Below are 14,540 nucleotides of genomic sequence, written 5' to 3' on the forward strand. Positions count from 1 at the left end.
ATCCAGGACTGGTCTGATGAAGCTGAGCAGTCTTAGGAAAAGGGTTTTGGTTACTAACTTCACCAAGAGCTCAATAAGGCTGATCGCTGAGGTCTTGAGTGCAGATGAGGGAACGTTCCACAGGGTCAAACACCAATCTGAACTCAATGGTAAAGACGCCAGACAGAATCATCTTCACGGTCAAAGACATGCGACACTGTAAATCCATGGAGGTTTCACCATCCTGCAATGACTCCAACCTACAACCAAGGTCTGACGGAGCTTGAGAAGAATAGCTGGGGATCCCCAAAATATCCAGATGTACAATGATTGTGGCATCAGACCCACAAAGACTGGTGGTTGTAACTGCTGCCAAACACACTTAAGCTGAGCACTGAATAAAATATCTGAATAGTGAAAAGTTTTCTTTTTAAATGAATATACAAAACATTCAGTTCTGTTTTTGCTAATTCTGGTTGCACAGTGCACATGTTTTATTATCATTGGGCAGCAATACAACAAAATTTGAATACAAGTAAGAGCTTCTGATGTTTTCTGACTGCACACCATAGCACAAACACACACAGAAAGAAAGAAAGAAAGAAAGAAAGAAAGATTTATTTTTTATTTTTACACAAACACTTTATTTACACAAATTCACACTCTGTTAAAGAAACAGTGCTGACAACAAAATAAATAGAATCAACAAAAACCAGTTACTCCACAAGGAGTTTTGTCCACTGTCCGATTGGTCCAAAAGTGTCATTTACAACATTCAAACACACACAAAAAAACATTGTCCCTCGCCCGGAACAGAAATGGGCACTGGTCCGACATAGTAGGATCCATCCTACAAAGGGAAAAACGACGGAGGCCTGTCACGCAGGCTCCAGCAGGGGGGCTCCATCCCTTCCCCGCCAGTCGGCCTACGAGCTGGTGCTCTTGTTGGACAGTTCTCTCAGTTGTTTCCTGGCTTTGCCCATGTGCTTCCTTAGCCGAAAGATCTCAGGGTCAGTCAGGTCCGACACCACTCTGTGTTTGATCCAATGGCCGGCTGACTGGATGAAGAGGAGCTTGTCGGGGAAGTAACTCCCCAAATCAGGGCCCCTCATGCCTTTGGTCTTCGTGAGAAAGTTCTTGATCATGCTCTGGGGGTACAAGTCATCCCTCTCACTGTCCGCCACCGTGTTCGACAGCTCACTGGCATCGGACATGTACTCTTGGTCGCTGGTATCTGTGGCAGCGGCTGCATCCTCCAGCCGTCCAGCCTTTCTGTCACCACTGTCGTTCATTCCATTTTTCTGCTTTCTGCGCCGCTTTGCGGGAGCTGGCCGCCATTCAGGCACCCCCCCGCTGCCCTCACTTGTACCTGCACCTCCCTCACCCAGCTCACCTGTGCTAACGCTAACCTCACCGTGCTCACCTGTGCTCATTCCTGCCACACCAAGCTCGCCAGCCATTTTCCCTGGCGCCCCGCGCTCACCTGTCTCCTGCCCCACGTCACCTACAGCTACACCCTGCTCACCAGTTTCACCCATGTCTCCTGCCTCACCCAGTTCACTTATTTCATTCATTCCATCCCCAGTCTCACCCAGCCCGCCCAACACTTCAAGTGCCACCCCAGTTGGATCCATTTCCTTCCCCGCCTCACCACTCTCACCAGTCACCTCCACCACCATCTCCACATTCTCCCTTGCTCCACTCACCTCAGTCACACGCACACACTCACTCCGTTTTCCCTCCGCCTTCGGCTCCATCTCCGCGCCGTCCGGAGCAGCGGGGCCCCCCTCCGCACCGCACCGCCGACGCCTCGCTGCCGGAACGGGCCGCGGGGCCGGAGGCTCCGGGTTCCGCCGCCACCGCGTCCGGGACGGCGCGGCTCGGACAAGCCCTGGCCAGATGTCCCTCCTCGCCACAGTTAAAACATTTAAGGGCAGAGGAGGTAGCGAATAAAACGTAATCGAAGTCGTCCACACGGACGACAAAACGATAATTAAACTCCTCCGCCCTGTTGTTTAAAATCATGTGGATCTGCCTGCGATGAGACACTACGTGTCTCAACAATGGCGACCGACACCCCGACATCAACTTCCTAATGGGGGACACCAGTTTCCCATGCCGGGACAGTTCTCTCTCCAGGAACTCATCGCTGATGAACGGCGGCACGTTGGACAAGGTAATCCGTGCCGCCGGCTGCGTCAGCGGAGTCACCTGGACGAACTGCCCCCCTACGGTGATCCCCGTCTCCACCAACCTGTTGGCCTGTTCCACCTGCTCTACGAACAGCACCACCGCCCTGTTCATGCGGGCGGCGGACTTCACGGAGCCGTGACCGATTTCCTGGCCCACAGCCAGAGCCACCTCCTCCACACTGAGCACGGAGCCCGCTCCCACCTTCACCCCGTGTCTCCTGCTCAACCCGTTCAAAGTGGCGTTCGCCGCCATGACGGCCGCACGCGGTTGGCCGCCCCACAAACTCACACACACACTCGCTAAACTAATAAATGTATACAAAACACACAGAAAATAAAACTATATTCACTAACATTCACACTCACACAGAAAAAGACAGAAATATGAAACGCGTTTTTGCCCAATTTCTCATTCGTTCTCTCTCTCTCCCGCTCGCACTCCTTCCACCACCGAAAGAAAGAAAGAAAGAAAGAAAGAAAGAAAACTAAGAGCAGGAAATGAACACTGCGTACCTCTCCCTTGTCCAGCCTATAAATCTTCTTTTCAACACTACAGGATTCAATATTTGGTCTGCAGCCTTTACACCAGCCTACTGACAACGGCACATAATGTAATATGTGTTAGGTAAATGTCCTCTGAAAGGTTTTACAGTGAAGTTTGCTGACGCGTGGGATTCCCAGAACACCTCTTTAATGCCAAGTCTCGCTCTCATGTCAGAGCAGACGTATAGGAATCCTCTGAAGTCCACTTTAGCTATTAAAAGATGACTTTGTTGGACATTAAAGTTTGGACTTTTTCCACCACATTTACAACCAAATGTCAACATGAATGCATGTGTGTGCAATGAACTTTAACAAGCTCTTAAAAAAGTTTAGGGAAAAAACATAAGGAAAACGTGAACTAACTAATTTGTCTCCTGCCTCACTAATGTTGAGAGGCAGGGCAGGAGTGATCTGAGGGACCAAACAGTGAGTATGTGTTGAGAATGACATAGAGGTGCTGTTGTGAATAATATAATATGGTGTGATAAAAAAAAGGGTGCAGGTGCGTTCTGCTCATCGCAGCATAAGGATGGATTAGTTCCACAGGGAAAACGAGAACCTGTGAGAACACAGCAGTGTCTTGTCCTTAAAAAAAAACACCGGGATTTCCACAAAAAGAACTATGGGAAAAGACAAGGATGATATATGGAGGTGTACTGACTTCTTGGATCAATCTAGTGTGGGCAGTATGTGCTGGAGGAGAGTTATAGAAAAAATGAATTTGTTAAACCATAAAAAAAAGACTTGATTTGCTTTTGCGTTTACAGATAACAAATCCACCAGAATAAGTCAATGTGCCTGGATTAGAACTGTTCAAATCTTGTACCCATCAAAGCCTGCCTATAACTGTCTTCGCAACATGCAGGGATTAAGCCATCCAGGTTTGGTTGGCCATTCTGCTTTTCTTTTTTTAATTTTAAACCAATTCCTGATTGCATTGAGCATTAAAGCTCATTCCCAACACAGCCTTGTAGCCCCTCCACTAAATACAACTGTTATTCTCTACAAATATAACAGTACCGATGGACGGACACATAGGATTATGTGTTTTCAGCTCTCACTCTGAACTATGGTCATTAACCTGCTAAAGCAGTTGCCCTTTTCTTGCTGGAGTGATATTCCACTGCTGTTTCTTACCCCGACTCCCCACTACAGCAGACTTGCCCTGCTTGTTATTTATCCTTGGTGCTGAATGGTCGATTATGTTCCTCAGAGACCCGTTAGAGGAGGTACTCTGTCCCTCTCGGCCACTGCAACCATTCATCATGCAAATCTAGAACAAGAATACTGTGCTCAGGTCTGCTACAGTGTGCATTATTATTACCCTATTGTCAAAAACAGTAAAAAGTCTCCTGCTAACAGCTCTGGACACTTCCTTGAAAAAGAAATAACTGACATAAACTGAGAAATGAGACACCAGTGGGAGAGCATGGAAGCAGCAACAGGTCCCATGTCGGTATGGGCTCGCAACTTTCACAACCCCCATCAGTCCTGCCCCACATCTCCTGTCCCCAACCCAATTAGCTGGGTCTGGGCCAGACGAGTGGCTGCTGTGTGATATTCTACCTTCTCCTCTTCTGAAAGAGGTAATTTGCAAATGGGATTCAGGACCCTCAGCGCAATGGTTCCAGCCCCGAGGCCTCCTGACTGGTCCAATATGGATTCCATTGGAAATAATCTCAGAGCAGCGGTTTGGATACCTACCAGAGCCTGACGGAGCTGTAGAAAAAAATCACGGGGTCATTTACTGAGAGGAAAATCAGTGGTTATCCCATCCTTTTGTGAAATATTTTCATTCAATACATGAAATTCACACATTGAGGATTAAAACTGCCCTGTTAGCAAAGAAAGAGCAAATACTGGAGAAGTCTCGCACATCCTGTGCACGCTGCCGTGAATGTGGGCTTTTCCTGCTGTCATGTGAAAGTACCGGACCGTCGCTGTAGCCTTCGGGTCTGGCACTTCAGAGAAAACCACGCGCAGACTATTTACGACCCAAACATTTTTTGCTGATGAAGTAAAGCAGCTACAGTTGAGCTTGCTGCCGTGATGAAGTGTTTATTTGGTTGAAACACATTCAGTGCTGTTAAAACAATATATGCATATACACCCACGGCCCGATTCATTGTTCGCCAGTACGTCTCTGTGTTTCTCATCTGTATAAGCAACCTAAATGCAGCTTTACACACATGTGGAGAATCTCCAATTACAAACAAAAAAGGTGGTCTTCAGTCCAAAAATCCTCCGCCACATGACTTTTTTGCAAATAAGCTCTTTATCAAACAATGCGAGCGCCATTTCATGCCTGATTGTAATTGATGCCTTTGATGGTGTCAGGCCTCCCCCCATTCACTGCCATGAAGCTCGCTCAAGGCCACGGGCCTCCGTCTTCTGAGGAGAAATCACACGAACAGCATGCACTGCTGCTCCTGTTGTGTATCAAATCAGTGGGGGGGGACCCAAATATGGTGTCCAGTGAGAACAGCAGTACAATTCAAAAGCTGTGGATGCTTTTCATTTGCAAGCAAACTGGAAGAGGTGGGCAGGAGGAGGTTTTATAAACACCCTCACAGTTTTGTGGAAAAAGCACAGGGAATGGCGCAGTGTCAATTGGTTTCAGTTTTAAACAATGTGGCCATCGTCTACGCTGATGTTTTTTTTCATCGCCAAAAGCAGATAATGCAGTCAATAATGATTTTCACCACTGTGGTGCCAGCTAACAGTTGTTACAATTAAGATCAGCCTAATTCGTAGTGCAGTATCTGACAATATCATAGTCAGGAATAAAGTTTCGGCTCCCTCTCTGCCTTGAGGTATCCTAAACCATTTCTACTAAATAGTTCAGTCCTGTTTGGTTTGTTGTGTAACTATTTCCATTCAATTGTCAAAAAATAAAAAAATATGCAGTCGTGCTGGTTGAAAAACATGAGGAGAAAATGGCATCTTCACAAAAACAACAACAAAAAAGAGACATTCACGGTGCCTAATTAATCTGTGTTGGTTATCAAAGTTTTAATTGTCACTTTTTTTTTCCGTAAGTTGGAGCAAACATTTTCCCGACCTTCCAGTGTGATCCACAAGGTTTCCTGCATTAGCATTCCCATTGTTCTGGGTTTGGATGAGCCAATTGAAATTTTCATGTCAAAAGGAACTTCTGGATTTTTAAGGAGAAAGGCGTCTCTGTGTATGTGCTAATTCCTTCACTAGCAGCAACATTTGCCCACCCTTGCTTGTCTTATATAAAGTTTTTGTTAGATACAGAGAGCTACTAATATCGGCTAATAGCTTTTACACACATACAAAACAATGCAACAGTAAAAAGCTGCTGAACATCGATCAGTGTGACTGTTTTCTGCAGGATAACTGTCTCAAATGATGTAATCAAATAGAACCTGATCTTTTGAACATTCTTTTGTTAATTGCATTCATGCGTAATTCTTTATTTTTTTGTTTATTCTGTTTCACATCATCACAGCAGCTGGCTTGGCATGAGTATTTTACACACATTGCATAATCTTTGACTTCAGTGATCCCAGACTAACTACTCACAGTCTTCAAAAAGTATTTTCTTAATAGATATTTGATATTTGTTTTTCCTCTTTTGAACCACAACAGTCAAACTAAAGTCTCACTTTTCTCACTGTTTAGAACCACTGCAAGTTTTTGGTGGTTTCATGTTGAGGCGAAAGACACAAATATTGAAAGAGAAGAATCAAAAAGAAATATTCAGGAAAATTTCCTCCGGCAACAAAGTCTTGAGGATCTCTACATGCACACGTCTGTGTGGGATGTACAGGAAATTAATTAGAGGGATTCAGTGGAACTCATCCTTCCTACAGTCCTGGTAAACCAGATTTTAACTGGACACACAGATTTCCTCTTGAATTGCACCACAGGAAATGTGTCTGTTCCCTGGTCAGTAATGCGCAAGGTCACATGTCTGTTTTAGGAAGATAAGTGTGTAAAACCTTGGAAATAATGCTTAAAAAAGACATTGGTCCCTCTTCCCGCATTGCATTGTGTAATAAAATGCAAATAATGTTTCCTCCAACAGGCTTTTTCTGATATCCAAAAGTGGACCTTGTATATTAGAACCATACTTCTGTTTGCATCTCAGCAGGAACCATTCTGCTCTTCACTGTCACTCCAGAGAGAAAAACTCTGTTTTGACAGGAGCAGTTTGTGCCAGAGGTTCAGTTACACGCTCTTAATTTGTTTAAAATCAAAACACAATCTTCATTTCTCTCTGCCATCATAAACATCACAGTCAAAAATATGAAAAGTGGGCGAGTGCCTCCCAAGGAAGCTGACGTAGTGGACTCTACATTCATCCAATGTTCCATGTTTCAATGGGTTTTTGTCTTTTCAATGCACCAAGAAATATACAGCATATGCACAAGGAGCTTCATTGTGTGTGTGCTGCCAAATGACAAGGCTGCAGGTATGCTCCAACTTACAGAGTGGCTCTTTGCACCATGGACACCTGCAGGAAATAGTGAAGGAGGCCACACGTGGTTCAAAAACTCCACTTTTTAATTTGCTGAGCAATTTATTGAGCGATTCGTCAGTCCTGGAAGGACCAGGGAGTTAAAATGGAGTGAGACTGCACCAGCCAGCCACTTTTATTATCAATAAAAGAATCAGATATCGGGTGTCATTTAACGGTGTCTTGTGATACAGGCCTCTGACCACACAAACATGCCTGGTGAGCTACAAAGAGCTAAAACTGTTCCCCTGCAAAGAAACATTTGACACAATTTCCTGGAAATCCTTGGAGATAATAAATCACTCTTGGTCCAGTCAACTAAAACACTCATGTTAATGCAACAGCAAACGACCCTTCAAATGAACATCTGTGCGCCATATTGGGCCGACTGTCCCATTAGCTCCGAATGTAGGATGCCACATGCGAAAAAGCCCCAGTGATTCACAATCAACCAAACATGCCCTCATATATCCCCAACTGTAGTTGATTGGGAAAAAAGAGCCCTTTTTTTCTTTTGTGTTTCCTCAAAAAGTCCAGTGTGTAACATCTGGCAGCAGTGGTGAAAGTACAGGCAACAGTGTTAACATGGTTGCAAGGACCAATTAAGGTTTTCCGTGACTACATCAACTTGATTGTTTCTTTAAAAATATGTTAATTAAGTATGTGTGCTAGTGTGTATTTTATCAGATAGAGATTCTAGATTCTACAGAGGCTTCAGCTGAGGTTTCGGCATGCAGTGGTGATATGTCTGCTGGCAATAGAGGAATACTATAATGCTTAACAGATACAGAGACACAACACAATACAGAGTCAAAACACACAATCCAGCTGAGAGTAGCACAGCAACACCTGCAGTGGTCCTGACCGCGTTGGATGAGGCCAAATTTTGTGGTAAGGTCTGTGCTTTATGCAATAGTTGCTGATTAAAATGACTGTATAGTTGTGCAGCTGAAATATTATGTCTTAGTGCAACAACCTTTGGAATTTAGTGCTCAGAGCAAAGGTAAGATCAACAAAATCGAATGAATAATAGGCAAGAATTTGAAAAGGCTGCACATGTCATTAAGGTAAATACAGCATCCATTTTTCTCATAGTTGCTTGAGTAATGGACTTTGGTAATGAGTATTATTAGGATATTAACACAGGTCGTGAAGTATATTTTGATGCCTTTTGAGTTGATCTGAGCATTGGAGCCTGAGCTTCTTGATAAACACAAGGGTCACATGTGATCAGCGTTCTGTACATCCACAATGTTTGTTTTAGTTGAGAACAAACACCACAATCAGCTTATGTAATCCATCTCCAAATGTTGGAAACTGTGCTGGCGCCTTCTGCCGCCCCCTTTTTACGTGTGCCGTTGCCACAGACCTCACAGGACAAATGAACCAGTCGTGCAATATCCAGGGCCCAGATAGGAAATCCACACCTGATGGCGCTCCGACCTTCAGTGGGATAATCAGAGAGGTTCGGTGTTCCATCGTCTCCTCTAAATCACAGGACAGATGTCGCACTAACATGCAATCATGTCAACCTCCTGGATTCTGAAGCACTAGTTTACATGAGAAATGCAAACCCAGCTTGTGTTTATTTTGCGCAGACTTCGGCGTTTTGACTGTTACAAGAGCGTGAATGGAGTTCGGGGACGGCTGTACCTGGGGGCCGAAAAAAAAAAACGTCAGCCTTATTCAAGGGATTAAAAGTAATCAAATGAAATCATATACTTGTAATTCTTAGACATCAACAGGCTGAAAGGGGCAGGAGGATATGACGCTATTCACACATGTCTACACTGTGCACCCCGATAAAAACGCATTTCTTCTCAGTCAGCGTGCTCATTTAGCAACATGCTAGCCTGCAGCGGCAGGAGTTCAACATCTGCCTCTCCAACATCTGTGACCCATCACGGGCCCACTTCAATGTTTCAATCAACAGTTTCTGCTGTTGATGCTGAAGCTTACGAAAATACGCCTGCGTGAACGAAAGAGACCCGGTTCGGTCATCGGTGGGAACAGACGTCCACGAGTTTTAGCAACAACGACAAACATGTGTGAAATTAATGGAGCTTAGTCCTTAAAGGGCTCCCAGTGGGCAAGACGCTCCATTTGCTCTGGAAACGACGACGCAGAGATGATTTTCATTGCTGAGACGGGCTGATTCATTATGTCCTGATATGTGGAGGCAGTATCTTGACTGTAAACACTTGAGCTTTTATTGGTGAACACCTGCTGCATTTAAAGGATTTTCCCATGACAGAAAACCTGCCATGATGTGATGTTCAATGGAGTAATATATTGCTGGTTTAAAGATGAAATATAACCAAACATCCCACAAACGATGGCATGATGGCTTTTATTCATGGCTATTCAATCGTGTGTACTGTATATCATATCAGAACAACGAACGTTGCTTCAAAAACAGCTAATTAAAACGTAGAATGACTTATACCTTTGACCTGTAGCTCTTCCATATCTGAGTGGCAGACCTCCAAGCTCAAAGGTCACCACCCAACTAAAGCTACTGACCTTTTTGTGTGGTTGTGTTTGGTTTTCCCATGTGGCCACAGCTGTTCTTGAGTCTGACCTTCCCCCCTCTTGTGTTTGAGACTTTGCAGAGCAAAAAAAAAAGCTCCTTTACCTCAATACTGTAAATACAGTGTGAATACTACACCCCCCTTCCCCTGCATTGTCTATCCCTAATTAATGCTGAGCTAAACATGGCTGCAGACAAGAAATCCTGTACAAAATGGGTTGTTTTAAAACATTATTAGACTTTGAGAACTTGAAAGGGAAAGCAGCCTGGAATAGAGTCCTCTGCTTTTCCTCATCACTTATCAATAACTCATCAATGTTGTTATTGCTGGCTGAATCTTAGGGTCCAGATACTGAGATGGTAATTACATTTTTGTTGCTTTCTTCTTTTACTGAATTTTCTTTTGATTTATTTCATCCTGTTAAAAGCTCTGTTTTATTTACATGAAGAGGTTGTGCGCAGTTAGCGTGTCTTGTTGTGATGTCATGTTCTGCCCCCTCACAGGTCTTTCTCTGTGTCCATATAAAAGAGCAGGCTTTCACACTTGTCATTCCTTTGCTAATTCAAGATCTGCTCTAAACTCCTAATTACTCACTCATTCATCCCTTTCACACCGCCTTTGTCCAGCTCTTTGCTGCAGCACAGGCATGATGGAATGCCATGAGTGAGCATCCTCTCTGCTTTAGGAGGGGCTCCTCCAGAATCTGGGTTCGGCTACCGGGTTTCTCGTTGATATACCTTCCATCCTTGGAGTGGCCCTGAAGCCGAGCTATGTGGCTGAGTGTGGGAAGAAAAGTGCAGTGCTTACACCTGAATGGCTCCACTTTAGAACCCCCCCTGAATTCACAGAAAGGGGCCTGCAGGGCTCAGGCACTAATGAGGCAGCAGGCATTCTCCTAGCCCGATACAAACTGCCTTTCTCCTGACTGGAAGCTGCAGCCAGTACCAGCTACTATTTCACAGAATGAAAGGGTTTGGCAATTAATGATGCAATTATGCTAATGGTGTTGCCAAGCTGCATGTTTGCCTGCCCCTGCCTGGTAAGTATCAATCCTGGTGAGAAATGAGAGAAAGAAAAGCATCGCTGTAGACTCAGAGAGCAGAATCGCCCAAGAATCTGAGTTTCTCTCTTCAAAACACACTAAAAGAAGGTCACTACTACTTTCTGTGGAGGGTTACTTCTTTAGTGCAAACAGTTTTGAACAGTTTTGAGGTGTGGACGGGCTGACGGAGCTTATTTTGCTCGTCATTTAGAGGCGCTCAGTCACACTGTTGGCTCCTTTAACCTCACCGCAATGGCTCACATGAATATCAAGGAGCCGTAAAGACGTGTGACAAAGTTGCTGAGACATGTGCTTATGGTCGGAACCACAGTGACAAATGGGAAAAGAGACATATTTGTTGATTGCACATTGCCATAACAACGGCTGTAATAAACAGACTGTAAGCTAAATGGCCTTTTATTTATGTGGCGCCTTTCCAGGCGTCTTTGGCCACTTTACATAGAAACTTTCAGCCATACTGAGACTGACTCACAGGATGCTCCTTCGAAATAACTTTAAGCACTGGAGCAACCATTCTATTTTGATCAAATAATATTGATTAACTTAAGTCAGGGTAGTTTGAATTCCTAATCCTATAGAAAACCCCCAAGTGGTGGATGCAGTGTTTTATATATGTTTATCGACATTTTTCCATTCCTGCAAACAGACTAAATTCATGATTCATACTTTTGTTTTAAAAAAATATAGAGAGTATAGACATCCCATCAGTGGCGCTATGGCTACAGATGTAGCATCATCCTGATGGTGATGGATATGAGTGTATTTTATAGCTGAAGTTGCTATTAGCAGAATTTCTAAAATGTACTCATACTTACAAACATACATACTTATACAATTTAACCCAACAGAATTTTGAAGCTTCATCATTAATATTTATATAATGTTTAATCTACATTGTAATTTATTTTGGATCACTTTGCATTGTGTTGTATTAGCGACACATTAATATTAATTGTGCACTCTGTATTTCAAAAGGTGGTGCTGGGGGGGTTCCCATCACATCCAAAATGGAATTAGACTAATCATGGGATTTGGAACCAATCCAATTAATTTATTTTGGATTATTTGGCAGCACTACCAATTTAAAAAAATATGTCTGTACATAAAACTTCAGCACCTTGAAGAAAAGCATCATTTTCAATTATAGATATTAGTGGGAAAATGCTTTTAGCGCTTACTTCTTCATAAACTGTATATTAGTTTTTTAGTTGTTGTACCACTATATAATGAAGCAAATATGCTAAACTGATGCTGAAACTCTATAATTGTTTATTATTTTATATTTTGGGTTTTTTAGCTGAGTGATGGTTAACCCAGTGCAGCCAACTGTCTTAGCCACAATTCCTGAACACGTAAATGGCACCAGACGGAAAACAGCAGGAATTAAAAATGCTTCACCCACGAGTCCCTAAGTAATCACATTATCTCCCATGCCAACATCTAGGAAATGAATGTGTGATTGTTCTGGTCCACTGTGCTTTGGCCTGCACGCAATAATGCAAGGTTAACTTAATTATCCATCTTGCCACAGCTGCAGATAAGATCATTTCATTTTTGAGACAGCTTGAATGAGTCAAATTTTCCCAGAACTAGATGCCCCATCTTTTCATTACGGGATGGCACAAAGTGTTATTTCATTATCTCTTTTGCAAGCCTAATGCAATTGTTCAGCCAGCTTTGCTGACGTCACGTTGTGCAACGTCTAATACAACACCAAACAACCCAAACAGAGGATGTCCAAAACCTGAATCTGAGAGACATGAACACTAACAAAAAGGGTGGACAAATCTGTTTCTGTTTGAAGAGCGGTCAATGTGTATATATGAGAAAGAGGTGTCTGCTGATAGTTCCCAGGAGAATCCCCCACTGAGAACAAAACCCTTGCCGCAGCGTTTGCTCTCATCAGTCACCTGTCAGATGAGGACAGAGACCAACGTTGACCCTGGTTCACTTTGCTGCAGTTTGTCCGACATTTTTAGAAATCGATAAGGAGCGCATCTCACTTGCTGTTTGTAAAAAATAAAAACAACACCACTGAGCTGACAATGCACACGAGTTTTGAATAAGAGGAATGTGGCAATGCGTAGCACATTTCAGCAAGTGTTTTTGACATTCAGACCTCACGGAGTGACATTTCATATCTGTGATGCATTAGGAGTGGACAGCTGAGCACAACAGTCACACAGGCAATTAATCTGTGAGTGAAATGTGGAAAATGTGGTGGAACCTCAGGAGAAGGACCATTTCTACACAGCTATAAGCTGTTACAGGCTGTCAAGCTGAGTCATTCTTCATTCACATAATGTTCACTTCTTTCATTTATGGATCCATGATTGTATGTTCATACTTGAGAAATAAAGCATGCAGTCATAGAAACAAAGAATGTGGAACATTTGCGAACAGTGACCAGTCATGTCACCAGTCCAACGCAGGACTCCCACACACTTCAGGCTTTGTGGTGAAACATAAGTGACCAACCAGAGAGTCAGGTTATTTACTTCAGCATCAACTCTTTTTCTTTGTGCCCAAATAAAACAATTTTCGGTTAAAATCAAAGTGATTCAATTGGCCAGATTTTTCAAACTGTTGGAGTATGATAATGGGAAGATGAAATAAGAGCACTTTTCACAATTATTTACATTCACTTTCTTCTTGCTGTTCTGGTAGAAACTGTCAACCAGGACGTCCCTGTTCAATCCCCACATAAGATCCCTTTTTTACTGCTGGGAAAGAATGAGCAAGGTCCACATCCCCAGGTCTGTTGGAGCCTTACAGTCACACCGAGTGGATAAAGGAATACATTCTTGAAGGAATATATGAGGAGGAAAGTTTTTATTGTTGTTGATAACCAGTAATAACATTGTTCTGGTTATTAGTACATATATAGATCCTTAAGATAGTGCTCTGAACAAGTTTCTTATAAAACTCTGAAATGGAACAATTCTTCAGCTTACCACAAACAAAAGAAAAAAGAGACATGTTATGCTCCTGTATCAAATCTACAGTGCCTCCTCAGTGCCAACAGGGATCCATCACAGACCCCAATGCCACAGATTGAATTACAATCCTGAGACTTGAAACTAGCCCTTAAATTGAAGTGAAACAGCCCCAATTGGTCCACTTGTTTGCTTTGTGTTTTGCACATTTCGTTTTGCTGATAACAAATAAAAAATGTAGTTGAATACAATTTGAAGCTGGAATGAGTTCTGCTCTGTTTTGCGCTCACCACCATGTGGTAGATGTTATGTTCCTTGCCTAACCCAGCTGCTGCGTACAAGCCAAGCAGCCATTTCAAGCATTGTATTAAAATTCAAAAGTCATTCTTGACACCCTGAAGGGAACATCAAGTAGCTTTTACAGTTTCACCCACCCAGGAAAGGAGAGCGGTTCCAGTTTCTGATGTGTTGGGCTGCAGGGGTCAAGGAACAAACCACAAGAGACATACACACAGATTTTTGACCTGTTTTTTCTAAACTGCTATGTACCTTTGGTTGTACAATTGCATGTTCAACAGCCTGTTTAGATCCCTTCTTATGCAATTAACCTGATGTACAGACCAATCCTAAAGTTATTGATAAATGAAACAGAAAAAAACATAGTTTTAACCCACCTGGGTACACAATCACCTGCAGCGTGGGAGGGTTTCATTTTCCCACCACCAGCCTCTGGTGAAAGTGCTTTTTCCTTATTGTTGTTGTTGTTATGATCATCATCATCATCATCATCATCATCATCATCATCATCAT

The 14,540-nt window shown here is 43.2% G+C and overlaps 1 protein-coding gene across 1 annotated transcript; it reads right to left on the reverse strand.

The window, feature by feature from the left end:
• Positions 1-585: 585 nt before the first annotated feature.
• Positions 586-2,762, reverse strand: LOC130536222 (uncharacterized). Its single transcript, XM_057051961.1, has 2 exons — positions 1,389-2,762; positions 586-1,358 (listed from the first exon to the last, which is right to left on the reverse strand). Exons 1-2 carry the CDS (start codon positions 1,734-1,736, stop codon positions 906-908), a joined length of 801 nt encoding a protein of 266 aa, XP_056907941.1. The 5' UTR covers positions 1,737-2,762; the 3' UTR covers positions 586-905.
• Between the last annotated feature and the right edge of the window lie 11,778 nt (positions 2,763-14,540).

Source organism: Takifugu flavidus, chromosome 13, assembly GCF_003711565.1.
Source record: "Takifugu flavidus isolate HTHZ2018 chromosome 13, ASM371156v2, whole genome shotgun sequence".
Taxonomy (NCBI): Eukaryota; Metazoa; Chordata; class Actinopteri; order Tetraodontiformes; family Tetraodontidae; genus Takifugu; species Takifugu flavidus.